This window comes from Gopherus evgoodei, unplaced genomic scaffold (genome assembly GCF_007399415.2).
Source record: "Gopherus evgoodei ecotype Sinaloan lineage unplaced genomic scaffold, rGopEvg1_v1.p scaffold_113_arrow_ctg1, whole genome shotgun sequence".
NCBI classification, from domain to species: domain Eukaryota; kingdom Metazoa; phylum Chordata; order Testudines; family Testudinidae; genus Gopherus; species Gopherus evgoodei.
In genome coordinates, this window is record NW_022059776.1 from 87,827 (window position 1) to 110,214 (window position 22,388).

At 45.6% G+C, this 22,388-nt stretch overlaps 2 protein-coding genes across 2 annotated transcripts; one reads left to right on the forward strand and one right to left on the reverse strand.

The window, feature by feature from the left end:
• Positions 1-402: 402 nt before the first annotated feature.
• On the forward strand, positions 403-1,350 carry LOC115639737 (olfactory receptor 52E4-like). Its single transcript, XM_030542686.1, has one exon. It carries the CDS (start codon positions 403-405, stop codon positions 1,348-1,350), a length of 948 nt encoding a protein of 315 aa, XP_030398546.1.
• A 12,345-nt stretch (positions 1,351-13,695) lies between these two features.
• On the reverse strand, positions 13,696-14,658 carry LOC115639739 (olfactory receptor 51G2-like). The gene has a single exon (XM_030542688.1). It carries the CDS (start codon positions 14,629-14,631, stop codon positions 13,696-13,698), a length of 936 nt encoding a protein of 311 aa, XP_030398548.1. The 5' UTR covers positions 14,632-14,658.
• Positions 14,659-22,388: the final 7,730 nt, after the last annotated feature.

The following is a 22,388-nucleotide window of genomic DNA, read 5'->3' on the forward strand; positions in this document are numbered from 1 at the left end:
ATCCAGGCTCTCATTGCATTAAGAAGCAATGATGGATAACCACTATCCACACTTGCGTTTCCTGCTGGTGCCTCTGAAGGTTCCCCCACCACAAAGTGTAGGAATTATTAATGCAGGGAGCACAGTACAAATATGGAATTGTATTTAGTAGGGTCATTGTTCACAGTTATTCTCTCTGAATAATGAAAATGTCATTTTTCAGTGTGTGAAGAGCGATCAATCTGCTTCTCTCATGAGAACAGCCTCCACTACTGTATGCAGTGTCTCATATTAACTTTGTCTCTCCATGCAGGCATTTCTACTGTGACCATCTACTGGGAACACACAGAAAGTCAGGGGAATGTATGGCAAATGCAGGAGACACCCTTATGCCTCAAAACTGGACACAATCTCCCCTACGCCATGTCAGAATCTAACAAAACCAACTTCAGCAACCCCTCCACCTTCATCCTACTTGGCATTCCTGGCCTAGAGGCAGCCCATATCTGGATCTCCATTCCCTTCTGTGCTATGTACGCCATAGCTGTATTGGGGAACTTCACCATCCTGTTCATCGTGAAGAGGGAGCCGAGCCTCCATGTGCCCATGTTCTATTTCCTCTGCATGCTGGCTGTCATCGACCTGGTCATGTCCGCATTCACCCTACCAAGAATGCTGAGCATCTTCTGGTTCAATTCCAGGGAGATCAGTTTCAGTGCCTGCCTCACCCAGATGTACTTCGTTCAGTGCTTCTCAGGGATGGGGTCTGGAATCCTCGTGGCCATGGCTTTTGATCGCTATGTGGCCATCTGCCATCCTCTGAGACATTCCACGACCCTGACAAACTCTGTTGTGGCCAAGATAGGCCTGGCCGTGGTGCTGCGCAGTGGCATACTCGCATTGCCCTATCCCTTCCTGGCGAGGCAGTTGCCATATTGCAGAACCAATGTCATCCCACACTTTTATTGTCAGCATATAGCAGTGGTGAAACTGGCCTGCGCTGACATCCGCATCAGTAGTTACTATGGCCTGTTTGATCTTCTCTTTGTGATCGGAATGGATGGATGTTTTATCGCCGTGTCCTATATTCAGATCCTCCGGGCCATCTTCCACCTCCCCACAAAGGATGCCTGGCTCAAAATTTTTGGGACCTGCATCTCTCATCTTTGTGCCATCTCAGCTTTGTACATCACAAATGTATTCTCCTCCCTCATGTTCCGATTTGGCCACAATATGCCACTGCATTTCCTCGTTCTCATTAGTGGTGTGTACCACATTGTGCCTCCTGTGCTACACCCCATCATTTACGGTCTGAGGACCGAACAGATCTGGGGCAGGCTGCTCCAGCTCTTCACTCATAAAGAGACCTAAATGTTTTCTCCCTGTGCTCTGGCTCTCAGATTGAGCTCTGTGCAGAGCTGGCTGGTCCATGATGCTGGGTCCTCTTCCCTGAATCACTTTCTAGACAGATAGAGATACATTAAACCCTGTCCTGTCCTTACTGTGCTGTGTCAATGTGATGAACTGGGGAATCAGTCTATATACAATACACTGGGTGGCCACCTTTCTAATTGCTGGTAGATGGATCCCTGAAATTGCAATCTTGCCTCAGCTCTTCTGTCAATCCTGAACACTGCTGTGTGTCTTCTCCCCAAGGCCCTGCCCCATCTCTTGTTCCTCTCTTCCCTCTCCTTGTCAGCTGTGATCCAGTCATCTCTAAAACCAATATGTTCTCATATCTTATGGCAAGTCAGAAGAACATAAGAACGGACATAATGGGTCAGATCAAAGGTCCATCTAGCCCAGGATCCTGTCCACATACAGTGGCCAGTGCCAGGTGCCCCAGAGCGAGTGAACCTAACAGGTAATTGTTATGTAAAGCCTCTGCTCAAATGCAATTGTAAGATCTGTAATGTGTATCATTAAGTTCTGCAACCTTTTTCAGACTTGTAACTTCAGTTATTGTTAACAGAGCCTTTTAAGTTTTGTAACCTTTGCAAGCTCTGTAACCATTTCAAGTTACTACTTGTATGAACTTACTAGCTTTGTAATATCCCATCTAGGAGGAGAGGAACTGCAAGGAGAAAGGAGCCCAGAGACAGGATCCAGGTGTGTCTGATATAATCTGCCCTGGGAAGGAAATCACAAAATGCTGTAAAGAAAAGAAGAACTCATCTGGGAATGCTTCTCGGTGATGGACACAGAAGGGAAACTCAGTGTATGTTCCAGCAAAAGGAAGCAGCCCTGGACACAAGCAGCTGCTTCTCCTTGACCTGCTCAACAGCCTGGATTCGTGACCGCAGGCAGACACACCCTAGATCTAGCGCGCTTCAGCTTGTCAGCCTCCATGCTGTCTCCAGTAACTCTCCGCCTGTGTAAGTGTATGGGTGCATGAGGGTATGAATGTGTGCATGTCTGAATAAGCTCCATCTCTTTTCTATATGATCTAACAGCGGCATTGTAATAAAACTAATATGAGTGTGACCCTGGGTTGGTTTTTAGGGAAACAGAGGTAACAGTAATGATCAGGTGATCTCTCCTGCCATCCATCTCCACTCTCTGACAAACAGAGGCTAGAGACACCATTTCTTACCCATCCTGGCTAATAGCCATTAATGGACTTCACCCCCATGAATTTATCTAGTTCTCTTTTAAACCCTGTTAGAGTCCCAGCCTTCAATAGACTAAGCTCCTTGAGCTGCCACTCTCAGGGTATGTCTATGCTACAGGATTATTCCGATATCACAGAAACCTATTTTTGGAAACAGATTGTATAATATCGAGTGCACATGGCCACACGAAGCACATTAATTTGGCAATCTGACTCCATGTACCGAGGCTAGCGTAGATTTCCAGAGCATTGCACTGTGGGTAGCTATCCAATAGCTATCCCATAGTTCTCACAGTCTCCCCCGCCCATTGGAATTTTGGGTTGAGATCACAATGCATGATGAGGCAAAAACAGTGTGGCGGGTGATTCTGGGTAAATGTCATCAGTCAAGCCTCCCTCCATGAAAGCAACGGCAGACAATCATTTTGCCCCCTTTTCCCTGGATTGCCCTGGCAGACGCCATAGCACAGCAACCATGGAGCCGGTTCATTTTCCCTGTCACCGTATGTCTACTGGATGCTGCTGACAGATGCGGTACTGCTGTGCTGCACAGCAGCATTCCCTTGCCTTCACAAGTTAGCAGAGACTATTACCAGTCATATTTTACCGTCTGCTGCTTTGCAAATTGGCAATGACGGTTACCACTAGTATTGTACTGTCTACTGCTGTCATAGGTGCTCCTAGCTGACCTCGGCAAGGGCACATGGACAAAAATGGGAATGACTCCCCAGGTCATTCCCTTCCTTACGTAGAGGTAGAGTCAGTCCTGCCTAGAATATCAGGCAAGTCTACTAAAGAACCAGAGAGGCAAACGGCCGCTCCGAGTTACAGCCCCAGACATCCCACAGAAATGATGAGCTGCATGCCATTCTAGGGGGTGCCCCTGCAACAATGTCACCCATTGCTTCCCTCCTCCCCTACCCTTCCTGGGCTACTGTGGCAGTTATCCCCCTATTTTTGTGATGAAGTAATAAAGAATGCATGAATAAGAAACAACACTGACTTTATTGACAGGGAGTCATTCCCATTTTTGCCCAGGCACCCCCGACCGACCTCACTGAAGCCAGCCAGGAGTACACACGGGATGATGACGATGACAGCTATCAGTCATATTGTACCATCTGCCATCGGGGAGGGAATGCTGCTGTTTAGCACCGCAGCACAGCATCTGCCAGCAGCATCCAGTTGTCATACGGTGACATTGATAAAAGGCGAGAAACATTTTTTTACCATTTTCTTTTACGGGAAGGGAGTGTGTGTGATGACATATACCCTGAAACACCCGTGACGAATTGTTTGACCCTTCAGGCTTTAGGAGCTCAGTCAAGAATGCAAATGATTTTCGGAGAGTGCGGGAACTGTGGAATAGCTAGAGTCCTCAGTCCCCGCTCCCTCCGTGAGCGTCCATTTGATTCTTTGGCTTTCCGTTACGCTTGGATCAGCGCCTTAAATTTCATGCAGCACTGTGTTGAGTCCCTATTGTGGCCTCTGTCTATTATAGCCTTGGAGATTTTTTCAAATGCTTTGGCATTTCGTCTTTTGGAACGGAGTTCTGATAGAACAGATTCATCTTCCCATACAGAGATCAGATTCAGTATCTCCCGTACCGTCCATGCTGGAGTTTTTTTTTTGATTCTCGAACTGCATGGTCATCAGTGTTGACTGGCGCACCATGCTGGGCAAACAGAAAATGAAATTCAAAAGTTCGCAGGGCTTTTCCTGTCTGACAGGCCAGTGCATCCAAGTTCAGATTGCTGTCCAGAGCAGTCACAATGATGCACTGTGGGATAGCGCCCGGAGGCCAATACCTTCGAATTGCTGCCACACTAACCCTAATCCGACATGGCAATACCGATTTCAGTGCTACTCCCCTCATCTAGGAGAATTACAGGTATCAGTATTAAGAGCCCTTTATATCAATATAAAGGGCTTCGTTGTGTGGACGAGTGCAGTGTTAATGCGATTTAATGCTGCTAAATCTGATATAAACTCATAGTGTAGACCAGGCCTAAGACAGATTTTCTAATCCTTTTTTCATTCCCATGTCTCTTCTCCGCACCTTCTCCAATTTATCAACGTCCATCAATGTTGTGTATTTGGTTGTCATGGTTTTGGTTCCTATGGCAACTGAGTTAGATTATTAGGGGTTAGTCCAGCCAGCTTCGGCCGGTTAGGGAGTTTTGTGTCTGTAAATAAATGGTAGTTTTGTTAGCTGTCTGCTGTCTGGCCTCAAGTGATTTCTTCCTAAACCAGCTGCCCCCAAGGATATAACAAGTGGCGATGAGGGTGGGATTCCGGTGCTGCTCCAGTAACAGAAGGAAGTAGAAGTCAAGGTAAAGAACAAACCAAAAAACTGCTTGTTTGCACTGACTGTGAAAGTGAAACTAAAAATCATGGCTACTCTGACCGGGCCACTGGAACCTTTTGAGGAGAATATAGAGCAGTGGCAGGTGTATACTGAGCGTTTTGAGCTTTTTGTTGTTGCAAATGACATTACAGAAGAGAAGAGGGTGCCAATATTCTTAAGTGTTGTAGGGGCTAAAACCTACTCCCTGCTACGCAGCTTACTACACCCTGTTAAGCCTGAGACTAAATCTTACAGTGACATTGTGGAAATCCTGGGCTCCCATTTTTCCCCAAAACCACTGGTAACTGCTGAAAGATATCGGTTCCACAAAAGAGACCAAAAAGAAGATGAAACAGTTGTACAATTTGTAGCAATTTTAAAAAAGCTAGCAGAACACTGTGAATTTAAAGAGATGTTAAATGATGCCCCGCCTGACAGGTTAGTGTGTGGCCTCTACAGTGAAGCTGTATGGAAGCGCCTTGTCATAGTATAATTCCCAAATCTGGACCTTAGCGTCCAGAATATGGGTACTAGCATAAAGTCCTCTAAGCTTAATTACCAGCTTAGATTCTCTAGCGCTGCCACCAATCAGGAATTTTTAGGGCCTGATACCCTCTGGTCCCCCCAAAACCTTCCCAGGGGACCCCAAGACCCAGATTCCTTGAGTCTCACAACAAAGGGAAATAAACCATTCCCTCCCACCTCTTTACCTTCTCCCAGATCTTTCCTGCCTGGGTACACTAGGAGATACCGTGATTCAATTCCTTGAAACACAGCACAGAGAGATCAAGTTTCTCTCTCCCCTTCTCCCAGAGGCAATACAGATTCAAGTTCCGTGAATCTAACACAAAGAGGAAATTTACCTTTCCCTCCCTGCTTCCCCCTCACCCAGAGGCAATACAGATTCAAGCTGCGTGAATCTAACACAAAGAGGAAATTTATCCTTCCCTTCTCTCCACCAATTCCCTGGTATATACAGACTCACTTCCTTTGAGCCTTAACTAAGAGAGAAAAATCAAACAGGTCTTAAAAGCAAAACTTTTAATAAAAACAAAAGAAAAAAGTAAAAGGTTTATCTCTGCACTTTAGATGATAAAAAGTTACAGGGTCTTTCAACTTATAAACAATAGAAAGAAACTTTCTCCAGCAGAAAAACAATTTAAGCTACTTCCAGCAAGTACACATATGCAAATGGAAAAAAACAAATTAAAAGACTATGATCGCCTTTTCTTACTTACAATACTGAATAGATAAGAGACTGTAGCAGGGAGATTGGCAGAAACCTGGTTGTGCCTCTAGCCCCGTCCAGGACCCAGAGAGAACAAAGCCAAACCCAAAACCCACAACAAAGGCTTCCCTCCACATGAGATTTGAAAGTATCTCGTCTCCTGATTGGTCCTCTGGTCAGGTTTTTGGGTCCCTGTTTGTTATCCCTTTACAGGTAAAAGAGACATTAACCCTTAATTATCTGTTTATGACACGCCTACTGACAGAGGCTCTGCTTACATTACATAAGGCTGTTGATATTGCTGTCTCCATGGAACTGGCTACAAGGGAGGCACAAAACATCGGTGCATCCCCTAGGGTGCAAAAAGTGTCACAAGAACCTACCCATAAAACTCTGCAGAGTCAAGAACGTTACCTCTGTGGTAAGCCGGGTCACCAGGCATCAGAATGCTGGTGTAAGGACCTGGTGTGTCGACACTGAGGCAAAAAGGGACACATTGATTGTGCCTGTAAACAATAGAAAAAGAGGCCTGTGGTCTGGCCGACAAAAAGAGGAACCCTGCACACCGTAGAGCAGACCCAGGATGATCAAGGTGACACCTCATCGCAAGAGGAAGTGCCACTGCATGTTTTGTCTTTGGCGTTGGGCTCACATGAATACTGGGTAACCCCATTGTTGGATGGCAAACCTATACGCATGGAACTGGACACCGGTGCAGCCGTCTCGCTGGTCTCCGAGACTGTGTATAAAGAGAAGCTACAGCATCTTCCACTTAAGGCAACAAAAACTGTTCCGAAGACATATACAGGAGAAGCTGTGCCCATGTTGGGCACTATTGATGTTAAGGTGAAGCTCAATGGACAGGCTGCTAAATTGCCACTGTTTGTGGTGAGAGGTAACTACCCAGCTTTAATGGGTAGGTCTTGGCTTGGGAAGATTCAGCTGAACTGGGCAGAAGTGCACCGGATGACTAAAGAAGAAACCAGTCTAACCCCTATACTAAGGAAACATGCTCCTGTTTTTGGAGATGATCTGGGAAGTATGAAGGGAATCACTGTGACATTGAACATTACACCTGACAGTCCACCAAAATATCTGAAAGCCCGAACTGTGCCATATGCCATCAGGCCAAAAGTTGAAGCAGACCTGGAGCGCCTGGTCACCAATGGAGTCATAATACCAGTTACCCATAGCTCATGGGCCACTCCTATCGTTCCAATAGTGAAGAAAGATGGCTGTCTCCAGTTTTGCGGTGATTTTAAAGTCACTGTAAACCCAATGTTGTGTGCAGAGCAATACCCGCTTCCCCGCATCGATGACCTCTTCACAGGCCTGGCTTGGGGACAAAAGTTCAGTAAAATTGATCTGAGTCAAGCATATTTACAAATGCACCTCAATGAAAAGTCCCAAGAGCTGTTGACTATTGTGACTCATAAGGGGCTTTATCGATACTGTCGCCTACCCTTCGGAATAACGTCTGCTCTCTCCCTGTTCCAGAGGGCTATGGACCAGATCTTGTGTGGCTTGTCAGAAGTTCAGTGCTATCTGGATGATATCCTGGTCACTGGAAGGAATAAAAGGATCACTTAAAAAATTTAGAGGCTACCCTACAAAGATTGGAAGAGCATGGCCTACGAGTTCACAAAACAAGTGTGAATTCTTCAAGCCCTCTGTTGAATATTTGGGACACATCATTGATTCTGCAGGTCTTCATAAGGCCCCTGCAAAAGTTAAAGCTATTGTGGAGGCTCCCCCACCTCGAAATGTAAGCCAGCTGCACTCGTTTCTAGGACTACTGAACTATTATGGAAAGTTCATCTCACAGTTAGCCACGCTGCTAAAACCACTTGATGAGCTCCTGAGGCAGAACAAGGCCTGGAAGTGGACTGAAGCCTGTGATGTTGCATTTAACAAAGCTAAGGATGCATTGCTAAATTCTAAAGTTCTAACGCACTTTGATCCATCCTTACCCCTACAACTGGCCTGCAATGCCTCCCTTTATGGAGTAGGAGCAGTCGTGTCACACATTATGCCTTCGGGAAAAGAGAGACCTATTGCTTTTGCTTCATGCACTCTAAGCAAAGCAAAAACTAACTACGTCCAAATCGAACGTAAGGCATTAGGAATTGTTTTTGGAATTTGGAAGTTTCATCAGTACCTGTTTGGGCAAAAGTTTACTCTTCTCATAGACCATCGACCTCTAATGTCAATTTTTGGACCCTACACAGGCATTCCCCCATTAGCTGCTAGTCGTATGCAACGCTGGGCATTGTTACTTTCAGCACACATATATGAAATCAAATATCAGAAATCCACTCTGCATGGCAATGCACATGACCTCTCAAGGTTGCCTTTGCCGGTCAAATATCAAGATAGTGCCGAAAAGGAAATCTTCTACTTTGAACAGGTAAAGAATACACTCATCACTGCTGCTCAGATAAAGAAGGCAACTCGCGTTGACCCAGTATTGTCCCAAGTTATGAACCTGGTAATGCATGGAAAATCTCGACAAACCTCTCCGGTCTCACCCAACCTTGTTACCTACATGTCCAGAAGAACAAAGTTATCGGTCCAATCTGGTTGTTTGTTGTGGGGGAGACGTGTCATTATTCCACCACCACTGAGATCACAGATGTTAGAACAGCTACATTCCGGTCACTGTGGAATTGTGCACATGAAGGAAATTGCACAAAGCTATTTTTGGTGGCCTAGATTGGACAGTGCTATTGAAAAGAAGGCAAAAGCTTGTATGTCATGTCAGGGTGTGAGGAATGCACCCCAGGGGGCACCCCTACACCCATGGGACTGGCCTGAAAACCAGTGGCAACGTATTCACATTGGCTTCACTGGCCCCCTTGAAGGAAGCATGTTCTTGGTGGCAGTAGATGCCCATTCTAAATGGCCAGAAGTCTCTATAATGCAGTCCACTACGGCAGAGTACTATCCAAAAACCGCGGGGACTTTTTAGTCATTTCGGTCTGCCAGAACAACTTGTGAGCAACAACGGACTGCAGTTCGTCTCTCAGGAGTTTCAAAATTTTATGAAGGCAAATGGGATACACCAGATCACGTCAGCACCATATCATCCATCCACCAATGGATTAGCTGAAAGATTTGTGCAGACAATGAAACATGCTTTGAAATCAGCAAGGGGACAACACTCCATCCAAAATCTTCTGGATACCTTCTTACTTTCCTACAGAAACACACTTCATGCTACGACCCAGGCATCCCCAGCCTTTCTAATGATGGGACGACAGCGGCGCACTTGCTTTGATCTGCTGAAACCTTCTGAACCCCGACAAATTGTGCAACATCAGCAGCAAATCAAGTCATCAGGTGGGCACCTAGAGCAAAAGACCGAACCTTTAGCCCGGGACAGCCAGTTTTGGCTCGGAATTATACTTCCAGAGCTAAATGAGTCCTTGCCACGATCATCACTCAAACAGGACCTGTTTCCTACACAGTCCGGACTGCAGAAAATCTTACCTGGTGGTAACATGTAGATCAGCTGTTGCCAGGTAATGCCAGTCCTCAGGACACATCTGCAGTTGAGTGGTCTGACTTCATCTCTTCCAGTGAGACACCGAATCACCAATCACCTGTTCCTGACTGTTCTCCTCCATTACTGCCAGCGGCTGAGATACCCCTTTGCCCAGCACAAGCTGATACCACCTCCTCACCTGTTCGTGCTGCAGACCCTGAGCCCATGGTACTTTTGGGTGCAACAACACCAGAAGTTCACCGTAATCCACCTAGAGACAGAAGGTCTCCTCATCGGCTGGATCTTTAGCTAGGGCGAACCTATGATTATGGGGCAAATTAATCTCCAGGGTTTAGCCGGGAATGGAGGCAGTCTACCCAGCTTCTCTAGTCTAGTGTGTGTTTTATTTAGGGAATGTTCTTATTGGCGGGGGGAGGAATATGTTGTGTATTTGGTTGTCATGATTTTGGTTCCTATGGCAACTGAGTTAGATTATTAGGAGTTAGCCCAGCTAGCTTTGGCCGGTGAAGGAGCTCTGTGTCTGTAAATAAATGGCAGTTTTGTTAGCTGTCTGCTGTCTGGCCTCAAGTGATTTCTTCCTAAACTGGCTGCCCCCAAGGATATAACAATCAAGCACTGTAGACACCAGAACTAGACACAATATTCTGGCAGCAGTCACACCAGTGCCAAATAAAGAGCGAAAATAACCTCTCTGCTCCAACTTCAGATTCTCCTGGTTATACATCCCAGATTGCAGTAGCGTTTTCGGACGCAGTGTTGCAGTGGGAGCTCACGTTCAGCTGATTAACCACTATGACCCCCAAGTCATTCTCAGAGTGACTGCTTCCCAGCGCTGCCTCCCCCATCCGGTAAGGATGACCAGCATCCTTTGTTCCTAGACGTACACCTTTACATTGAGCCGTATTAAAACACAGATTGCTGAAGAACAGAAGGACTAAATGAGTTTCCCAAAGTCACAGAGGATGTCATTTGAAGAGCCTGGAACTGAAGCCAATTCTCCTGTATCCCAGGCTAGCACTTTAACCACTCAACAATCCTTTATCTCTGGAGCTAGTGGCTGTGATGGGGCAGCTGCCATCTCAGCATGCTTAAATTACCTGAAACTCAGAGAATTAAGCTCCTGTGACACCAGTAAACAGGAGGCCACGAATAATTCCTTTTCCTGATGAAAACGCTAAGTAATGCTTTGTCCTGAATCTATTGAGGGCCAAATCCATCGGCCAGAGGATAGTGGACAAGTAACTCCACATGAGCTCCAAGTGTGACTCAAAGTGAGCTAATGGGACGTAGGGACATAGGCCTGGAAGGGACCTCCTGGGTCAAAAAGCCCAGTCAACTGCTATGGCAGGTGACTCCATAATATCACCCGGTGCATCAGCCTGTGTAAACAGGGTCACAGTGAGTTCTCCCCTGACAGCAGGCTGGGATGGAGAGAGACTTCAGGAGCAAACTCTATTTATATAAACGCGTCTACTCTGAGTAGATATCCAGCAGACAGAGCGGTGTTGTTCAAAGTGATCAACTTTGGCTGGTGCTGGGTTACAAATCACTGTAGTACTGAATGCAGGGGTAGTGGAATGTTGTTATCAATGTTGATGTCTTTATTTTTATTTTTCGATTAGCTGTTAAACCAGAGTTACCTTAAAGACAGTCTGCACTGTAGATTTTTTGCGGGGTTTATAAATATGTTATTGACCTTTTAATGTTAGACTCCGTACAAATATTTTAGATTTTTTTTTCCGGTAAGCAATTGAACATTTTTTGTTATGACAGTAAAGATCCATTGTATAGGTTTATTTATTTTTATATGCCCTCTGGATAAATTGTGATGACTTACGAGTTTTTTTAGAGCAGGATGGCTTTTTACAATAACTTTATTTGCTTTGACAAGAGCTTGGGCTTGTAATGTTGTAGTGCTTAGTAAGCAGCAAGAGCAGTTTACTTACAGTTTTAGTTTGCTTTTTGGAGCTGTTAATGCTTTGGTTTAGTATGCAGCAGGTGTTTCTCCCCCAGTACTGGTACTTTGTATGATTATACTAACAATACAGATAGTTTTAATGCTAGGATACAACACGAAAGGGAACTTATTGTTGGGGTGTCCAAAGCAGGTGTTTTCATTAACCCCTTTTTCAAGCTTCCCCATACACTAGCTGCTTCTTTTCTTTAGGTATATTGTAGTTTTTTAAGGAACAACCCAGTAACTACTGCACAAAACTTTTATGCTCTTTTTCTGTTTTACTTACTAGCAAGATATTGTTAATATACTTCACAATTTTTTTGTTTGCAACAATTTTTTAAACATATTTTTACAGCAGTATGGAATATTGTTGGCGTATCGCAGTACCCCCAGGAAAAACACTTGAGCAATATCAAGTACCCTGGAACACAGAAGCCGTTTGGTACTGGGAAGCTGGGTTTAAAGTAGACTTTAAAAAAACATTTGTCACATTCAGTACAGAAACCGCTCTCTTTCTGAGATAACACCTCCAGCAGCACAGGATATGCAGCTACTACGGGGGGTTCCTGCTTAGCAATTTTGTTTAATCCTCAATCTTACTGTCAGCCTGGGGTACTTAAAACAAAACTCCTCTTTGTGGTAATGCATCAATTCAGTCGTCTCCAAAACACAAACTCTCCTACCCTCCAGCCCCGTCCTCCTCCTTTATTCAGGAGACTCCACCGCCCTGCCTGCTGCAGTTAGCATTAGTTCAGGCTTGTCACACCAACTGCCTCATCTCTTCCCTCAAATCTCTGCCCTCTGCTCTTCCTATTCTGGGCCAATGTGAGGATACCTGGACTCTCCAACTTCCCTGGGGGTATGTCTTAAGTTTGGTGATAGAAGATGGGGGCTGCTTTCAGGCCGACCAGCCACCTGCCCAGGATAGGATAGGGTCTGGGGCTCCTTATAGAGGTTCTGGAAACCTGGGCAGCTCTTACCATGTCCATGCTCTGGCTTCAGGTCTTTAGAGGGGTTGGAGCCTCAGGTAAAGATGAGGAGTGGGGGGTGGGGTTCTGGGGAAGAGATGGGGCAGAGGGAGGGGCAAAGGGGGAAGGGCATGGAGCAGAGGATTGTGGTTTCAGGTAAGAGATGGGGAAGAGGGAGGTGCTTCAAGGAAAAAGGAAAGCTAGGGACGGGGCCACACAGGGGACGGGGCCCCTGCATGTTTTCTGCTTTTGCCTTTTGAACAAGTGGTCACCCTAGAGTGAATGGGTGGGACTGGGATAGGAGCTACCTGGGCCTCTCTGCAGGAGCTGATTCCCACTCCCACCCATGGAAAGCAGCTGGGGCAGCATAAACACAGGGGACAAGGAGGGAAACTGGGCCTCAGTCTCTTGTCAGGACTCCTGTGCATCACACCCTCACTCACGCACGCAGCTCTGCTTAGGGAGGGGGGAATGGGCTCAGCAGGTGTGCGGTGCTGAGACATCAACTGTGTGCAGGGGAAATTGCCTAGAAGGCTTCTCCTGCATTAATCTGACATGACTGAGTCATAATCACCTGGCTGAGGGTGCAGGGGAAGGGTGGGTGTCCATGTACCTTGAGCTCACAGTGAATCAGGACTGAGACTGCAGAACAGCTCTGCAGCTTCCTCCATGGCCTATGGATGTTTAACCAGAGACAGGCCAGGGGCAGGCCAGGTGTAATAGGAAACAACATCGACGTCCCTTCTCTTTATTGACTGTATGAAGAGGAATTCTGAGGTCAGAGCAGCTGCAAATAGAGAGCTTTATGGGCCAGCATCCCACCTGTCCCCTGGCTCTCCACAAACACAGTCACTTTGTAAATGCTGCTGCCTGCCTTGGTCTCTTTCCCCCTGTGTGCTGTCCTCACTCACCAGCAGGTGTGCGCAGTCTCTCTCTCATTCCTCCAAGCCTTAGATCCCATCTCAACCTCTTTCTATAGAGAGGAGATGAGTAGCTCATCTTGTCTCAGATGTAAGGGTCCAGGATGGAATAAGTGTCTGTGTTCTGGGTTTTTCGTCTCCTGTGTCACCAGTGCTGGAACTGGATGATGAACAGACCCTTCACTTGACGAACAATCTTATTATCCTTGATCGAAGGTGTTTGCTTTTCATGCTGTACATGACTGGGTTCATAAGGGGCGGGACCAGAAGGTAGACATAGCCCAGGAGAATCTGAAGCAGGTAAGTCGAGCTGTTCCCAAATCTATGTATCACAGACAAAACCATCTCTGAAGTGTAGAAAAGCAGGACGACACAGAGGTGAGAAACACAGGTGTTCAGGGCCCGAAGACACTTTGTCTGTGACACAACGCTCAGCACTGTTTTGAAGATCATCACATATGAGAGGAAGATGAACAGTGAATCCAACCCCATCATTAAAAGTGAAATATGCAAGCCATAGATGTTGTTGACTGTGATGTCTGAACAAGCCAACTTCATGACTTCCTGGTGCACACAGTAGGAATGGGAGAGGACATTGGCTCCACAGTAGTGGAACTGTTTCAGGAGAAGGGGGAGTGGGAATATTACAGCTATTCCTCTTAGCACACACACCAGTCCCATCTTGGCTATTCTTGGCAGGGTTAAGATGGAAGCATATCTCAGTGGGTTACAGATGGCAATGAAGCGGTCAAAGGCCATCAGCAAGAGTATGGAAGATTCAATGCATTGAAGCGAGTGAATAAAGAACAACTGGGTAAAACAGGCATTAAAGCTGATTTCCCTAGAGTTAAACAAGTATATGCCCAATATCGTCGGCATGGTGGCTATCAATAAGCCAAGGTCTGTGACGGCCAACATGGAAAGGAAAATGTACATGGGCTCATGGAGGGTTGGATCTGTTTTTATAATGAACGGAATGACTGAATTTCCTATTATCGAAATAACAAACATTAAACAGAAGGGGATAGAAATCCAGAGATGGACGTCTTCCTGCCCTGGTATCCCAGTGAGAAGGAACACTGCAGAGTTGAATTTGGTGTCATTGACAGCTGCCATAATGTACTGGACAGACACAGGTAGTTTTGAACTTTAGTTTCTGAAAGGAGAAATAACAGGAGACTAGATGATAATTAAGGAGACATCTTTCTGCTCTCAATGCAAGTCTAGAGGCTCCCAGGATCTCAAGGAAAATGAGCAACTACATAGTCTTGGATTTTCACCACCACTAGGAAGATAGGCACTGCCAGACTGGATCAGACATCTGGTCCATTCACCTCAGTATTTAGTGGCCATTTAGACTCATAGACTTTAAGGTCAGAAGGGACCATTGTGATCATCTAATCTGACCTCCTGCACAAAGCAGGCACAGAATCCTACCCATCCACTTCTATAACAAACCCCTAACCTATGTCTGAATTATTGAAATCTTCAAATTGTGGTTTGAAGACCTCAAGCTGCAGAGAATCCTCCCGCAAGTGACCCATGCCCCATGCTGCAGAGGAAGGCGAAAAACCTCCAGGGCCTCTGCCAATCTGTCCCAGAGGAAAATTCCTTCCCGACCCCAAATATGGTGATCAGCTAAACCCTGAGCATGTGGGCAAGACTCACCAGGCAGCACTCAGGAAAGAATTCTCTGCAGTAACTTAGTTCCCACCCCATCTAACATCCCATCACAGACCACTGGGCATACTTACCTGCTGATAATCAAAGATCATTTCCTAGATTTTTCAGAAGAAAGTGGAACAAGTCTTGCAATAGGCAGCTATGAGATACCCTGCTCCCAGAGAGAGTTTCCCCCACACCCACTACTTAGACATATTTGGTGGTGTAAGTCAGGAAGGCTTAGAGCCCTTCCAAGACTTTTTAAAAGAGATCCTAACAACCTTAATGGGATTTATTTTTTTATCCATATAAACATCTCATCCCTCTTGGAAGCCTGCTAAGCTCTTGGTCCCATAGATATCTTGAGCTGGGAGTTCCACAGCCTATTGTGCACTATGTGCATTTACAGTTGTGACCTTCCCACACAAACTCTTTCTGGCCCGTTGTATCATGGCATGTTTGCAAGTGCACGGTGATATTGGTCATTGTATTTATCTGTCCTGGATTGAAGCTATTTATAAATGTGTCTGCCTCTTCCCAGCACATGGGATAAATTCTTAGGGCCTGATTCTGAAATCAAGATTGTCTTAATGGTATCACTGCAAATTTACATGGGTTAATTGCTTCAGAACAGGGCTCTATTAGCTTTCCCTTACCAAATGCACCAGGTGATACACTTTGACCCCCAAGAGTCCTTTCAAGAAGAGCTGAAATGCTTTGCCTCAACAATGTTGAATCAATACAGACAGTCCATTCACCATACAAGCTTCTCTTCATTCTCACAGGTCCTGCATCCTGTCACCAAGCAAGTGTCCGTAAATATCTGCAAAGTTACATGGGTGAAGAGTGGAAAATCAGGTTTGCACTAATATCCACTTGAGCGTGCAAGTTATTTCTGCCATGTGCATGTAAGAGGTGATGGTGAAAATTATATACAACCACTGTAACACTCCCCTTTTCTGCACCTCAGCTTGACTCTTTGCTGAAACACAGACCAACGGTTCTGTTATCTCATGACCTTTTCAAAAGACTTGCCAACATATTGCAGAGGGATAATGTTCATGACCCCAAATGTAAGTGTTAGAAAGAGCTTCTGGTCATTTCCCAGGAGACAGTATCATACAGCTGTTCACTGAACAAAGAGTTAAGAGCTCAAACCTATTGCCAACAGTATGTGGAGTACTACTGAAATACTTTCTAAAGCAAAAACCATTAAGCAGTACAGTTACCACTGCTTCTGACTTTCAGAATACAGGCATGTCATGAATGTTTGGTTTGTAATATCTGTATTACAATGAAAAGATTTGGCATAACATTTACACATCTGTACTTTAGCATACACGTGTCAGTCCATTCTTTCCTCTCTGATCCGCTTTCAGAAATGATTTCTTGTGTTAGAATGTAACGTCTGTCATCGGGATTTCTTCAGAATCTGAACAGATTGCAGCGTCCGAGCCCTCATTCAGTTGATTGCCAGCAAACAAAAGTCTAGTATCTCCTCTGTCCCTGGGTTAATAGCTGACTGGTTCTCCTCAGGTTCTGTTCTGTCAGACTGCAGACTGTATCCGGAGCGGTAACAGCCATTGGGATCAGTATAGAAAATATTCATTCCCTGAACTCTCACTCTCTAGTACATAGTAACCCCAGCACCTGTTACTCAGGCACGATGAGGGTTTGCAGGTAGTGGATTTCAAAGTCAAATGCAGGAGTATTCATGGAAATGGAACTTCATTTTCCACAGGAAAGTCACCTATTGCTCTCTCTCTGACTGTCTTTGTCCTGTATTCATAAAAGCTGTAGCACCTGGGAACAGCATTGTATCAGACATGGAGCTGAGCTGTCATCATGAATGTGTGTGTTAAACCCAGTTGTTAGGATGGTAGCTTTATAGCTACATTGTGTTGACTGTTTCTGTTATGGCTGTACTGGATGAAACCAGTATGGTTCCTGTTAGTTTAGTAACAGGATGCTGGAAAACAAGCAGAAAGGGAAGCAACAGCTGAAGTAAAGCCATCTGTCAGTAAGCTCTTCAGGGAAGCTGAGAGATCACTCCATGGCTAGAAGCTGGGAAGAGCCTATTTGCGGGCTCCAGGCACATTACACAGCTTGCTGAGAGTCTCTTCATACCAACAGACACAGATGCCGCTGGGGAAGTCTGAAGGCCCTCGGCCTGCCTGGGTCCCCGTCAGAGTGGGAGGGTTTGGGGTCAGAGACATGTACAGGTGGTTGTTTTTAAATTATCATATTCTCTTGTGTTATGCTTTATTCCTACTGTTCAAATTAAACAGTATCTGGGTTTAAGAAGGCTGGCTGGTCACTTGTCACTAGTCACAGTCTCACAAAGGGAAGAAACACATGTGCCTAACCCACTTTGACCAGCAGGGAAAACACATTCAACCCACAGTGTGCGGTAGACAAGGTTAGACAAGGTCCCAGTCTGAGGGTGGGAGAATCGTGGGGTTTCACTCAATGTGAGGGAAAGCTATTATGCCTGACATATGGCACTTGGAGACAAGAGGAAGGGCAGAGATGTAGGTAGCCCTGTAACTCTTAGGGATATATACAAGGTGGAAATGCAGGAGCCCTCAGCCAGTCAGGAAACAGAAATATGCCCTATTGGACCTGTTACCACAGAGCAGTGCAGATCTGAATTCCTGCCTTCACAATCAAACCAGTGAATAAAATAATTTTATATGCATTTACCGATTACATTTCCTGGAACAAATAAACCCGAGATAATTTGTGAACTAGTCACTAATATTCCATGGGGTTTCAGGATCAGGCCCAGAACACACTGCCCCTCTAGAAATGGGACAACCTGACAAATCCTATCCAGGGTACTGGAGTTTTTACGCTCCGAGCTCACCTTGAATGTCAGATTTCTGTGTAGCTTGAATAACCCACCTTGGTTCATGGGCAGGTGTAGGGGAGAGATTGCCAAGTGACCAAAGGCTCCTGCCCTCCAGCCCCTGTCTCTATATCACACCAACAGACCAGCTGAGTTTGCTGCTGCTGCACAGAACATCTGCAAATGGAAACACTTTGCAGTCTTTCCCCTTCACTTCACGTTTTAAAGACAACGAAACCTCTCAACGTACCCAATTCCTGCTAGACGAGTAGCTGCTGACACTAGAGGTCTTCAGCCTAAAGGAAAAGGAGTCATCGGAGAAGTAGCAGGCAGTATCTGTTCAGACAGGGAGGCAACTGTGTTTATGAAGCAATCCTGCACATTCCCTTGGGGGCCACTTGGCCATCAGGGAACTTCAGCTGCTTGGCTTAGTGTGCACCAGCTTTAACCCTCATCGTGGCCAAAGGCAAACTGCAGAAAGACAAATCACAGGGGATGCATAGTGATCCTATCTACCTGGACTGCAGCACAAGCCCTGCTGCAGGCTCTATTCCTGGAATCCAGGCTTGTTATCACTATTCATATGATTTTGATTAGTCACCTGGCTATCTTGGAGACATCTGAGGGGTAGTAATGAACCTGTCACAGCTGTGATCTTGCTGAAATAAAACAAAATAAAATATAATTATAATAATATAGTGGAATATTTCTCCCCAGCAGCCCCCTTTCCTGTATTACTAAACCAGGGCGTAGGCCAGGGAAGGGAAATTCCACAATGCTCTGTACCTGGAAATTTCCCTTGAATCGTTCCAGGAGGGGAGGTCCCTTCCCTTCTCCCTGAGGAATGAAAAAGGGGACCCAGGATCCAGGGCTCCCCAAAGTTAGGCACAGATCTCAGTGGTCCACTGGTAGCTAAGTCCTTCCACCCAAAATCTCTGGGCCTCCACAACTGCTCCAGGATGCTCTCCAGCTCCCTGCTAGCACAGGTTCATCAGAGATGTGCTACCAGGGCCTGTCACAGTAGCCACTGACTGCAGGATCTGCTGAAGCGTGAATTGTACAGAGTGGAGGGGACTGCACAGACATGGGATGGCAGATTAGAGAACCTGATGGGCACAATACCCCAGCCCAAGACTGGTTCAGATGCTTTGACATTTCTATGTCCCGAGTCCAGCCATAGACTCAGTCAGTCCAACCTCCATTTATGTTATGGGGAAGAGGAAGATGAAACCCCTCCAATTTCTCTTGGTGATTCAGGCAGTTGCAGCTGGGCAGCATCATTGGGTCAAAATTGGGGGGGGAGGCACTCTGCTTTCCAACAGAAACCATGAAACTCTAGGTCAAACCATGAAACTCTGTCTCTAGTTCTACAGGGGGCTGCATAAGCCCCCCATCAACCTTCCACACTGAGCACCCTTAGGGTGACCATAGTTCCCAGAAAGAAAACAGGAGACACACAGTTTCTCACGCTAGTCCCCTCACCCCTGTGCAAAACTGTCATCCATCACTGGAACCCAGTAGGGGCCCCTGCAAGTTTCAGGAAGCTGTCACTTGTGGCTGCAACACTTCCTTCTGATTCCCAGCTCTGCTTCACCCCCGTCTTGGAGCTGGCATCTCCACTCGCCTGCCCCAAAAGTTCCTCCGCTCCCCACTTCCCCAATTTTATGATAGAAATGTGCATTTGGCCTGTTTTCTGTTGCCAGCTGATCACGTCTGCAAGAGCAAACAGGACAAATGTCTCCTTCTGAAAAAAAATTTTTTTTAGTAGGTTGGAATACTTGTATTAATATCACTGGGCAAAGATATCAGGAAGATGCTGAGCCATCTTAAGGAGAAGGGCAGGAACAACATCATGATGAATAGATATGTTTTGATCAAACCAACATGTACAAGATAAAGGGCGGCCCATGGATATGTCAGTGGGTGGCACCCTAATACGTTACAAGGTGGCACTCTGATATGTCAAGGACAATGCATAACTTGTTTGTATCTGTGTATAAAGATGTATCTCAGAGGCAATATGTTTATCTAGCCGAGGGGAGAATGGAAAGTCCTGCCATTCACTGAGCCAGTCCATTGTCATGGGCATACATGTGTGAGTGTTCCTGTAACCATCAGCACCGTGCTTCAGTGGCAGTAAACCTGACTAAGTGCCTTTGCTGAAAACTGACTCTGTGGATTTATTGGGTGGTTCACTCGAGGTCTGCTCTGTAGGACTCACGATCTAACATGGCAGAAAGCTATGTGTTAGGAATCCCCTTAACCCCTCTCGAACCTCCCCCTGAGAGTTTCACAAAGTATGGATGTACTGGTTTGCTAGCCAAAGAGTTCTATATGAACTTAAAAATTATAGTAGGGTAGAAACATGCAATGAAATCCTACAGACCAAAGACACTAAAAGATATCACACCACAAAAACACCAGAAGATATCAGTATATAGTGAAGGAACCCTCAAGCAGCAAGAAAAGGAAAATGAAGTGCTTTATAAAGAAGAGACTGGTCAAATATACCTCAACTTACCATATATGGACAATTGAGTTGGCAATCAGCTAAAACTCACCGTTAGTTTACTAAAACTTGTCTACCATGTAAAAACAACTGTATTATTGCTGTATTATATTCTTGCTGTACATCATTTACAATGTGCATAACATTGCTAAACTGTTTAACCAACACACAGATAAAAATCCTCAAAAGAATAACAGCCAAGAACATGAAGTCAAGTTAAAAACAAAGTGGTAAAAAATATATATGTGACATAGTAAGTACAAATTGGGTAAACCAATTCCCTGGTAGTATCAGTCATAATTTGGATTAGTGACACTGCATCCTAAGTGAGGCACATGTTATTCAAAACCATCTTGTTCAGGGTCTGGGTACCAATAGTACATCCTGACATGGCAATATTGGAGAAATTGGTTATGGTCCATTCACTAGGCTATCTGGAAGACAGCATCCGTAAGAAACAACCATCTAAGTCAGCTACTGATGTATCACAGAGTAATCCAACCCATGGACCAAAGAAGCTAGACATCCCTGTTTCCTGCCTAGTAAAGTTTACCAGAGGGTGACAACCAGCAGTAAGGGTAACCTATAATATGAATGGACAGCACTGTGTAGTAACTAATTGCGAGACATTTATATATAAAGGCCTCATTTGTAATGTCACCACTCTAAATTTGTTTTACTTCTCATATACATGGTACAGTGGAACACATTGTAACAATGCTTATCCCAGCATTTCAAAACACTCAGCCTGCTACTACTGACAACACAGGTGATAACTGCCATTGCCCTAAGAGGAGTGTGTTGCTCTCTGTGGTGGCACCAAAGTAAAAGGGCCAAACTACTAAGACTCAATCATAAAATTACATTCCTCAGTCATGGTCCCAGGCCTAACGTTCCTGCGTCCACCACAGAGGACTAAAAACAATTGGAAAATAAAATGTGTCCATCAGTCGTACGAGGGAATGTGCGAGGGAATATAGGACAGATGTCGCACAATGGCTTAGTAAGGTGGCCACATAACAGTGTTTAGCCCAACTGGTTCATCTTCAGTCCTGGTGTTGGAGCAAAAGGGAGTGCCAATTCCTTGCTTTTGGCAACTTCTGCTTATCCGCCCATTATCTTCCCAGCTAATCTTTGCATGTATGTAACCCTACTTAATGCACATAGGCAAAATACATAGGAGAAAGATGTTAAGCGGAACCAACTTGTCTGTAAAAGGAACTTGAGAAATGGAAGCTCTGCACGAAAAGGATGTTTGTAACCTAGTGTTAGAGCAAGGGTTAACTATCTGAACTATTCGCTTATCATCTAGGCTGCTTCCTCCCCAGTACTCAGGATAGACGCTAGGCAGATGCATCCTGATTACCCCTAAAGAGGAATGTAAACAATGTATAGGCTAATGGAATGTATGCACGCTAACTTGTTTGTTACAGAGTATAAGAAGGCTGACTCTGAGCTTGTAAGGTGTGTCCTCTTCCTTTGGCATTAGCCGAGAAAGAGGCACCCATTCAGCTGATCGAGAATAAAGGTCTGGTATCCGTCATCCTGTCTTCCGTGCCTCCTTGGGGTAATTGAGTAGCTCCAGGGGGAAACGAGCCTATTTGGCTAACAAATGGCGACCGCGGCAGGACTTCTCTCCCTGTAGGGAACGCTGACCGACGGCCGAGGGCGATACCGAAGAGTGGCCACCCTGAGCGTGGTTTGCTCAGGCTTCGGGTCGTCACAATCAGCCGGGGCGGCTGCGTCCCCTTTAAAGAGAACTCCAAAAGACACGGAAACAAGACGGCTCCAGAGGAGGAGGGAATCCAGCTGCCGGACGCGACCACTCCGGGCGGTAAGTGCGTTTACCTCTTG

Excerpts from the sequence above, each read along its gene's own strand:
- LOC115639737 (XM_030542686.1), top strand. The coding sequence starts at position 403 with ATGTCAGAATCTAACAAAACCAACTTCAGCAACCCCTCCACCTTCATC.
- LOC115639739 (XM_030542688.1), bottom strand. The coding sequence starts at position 14,631 with ATGGCAGCTGTCAATGACACCAAATTCAACTCTGCAGTGTTCCTTCTC.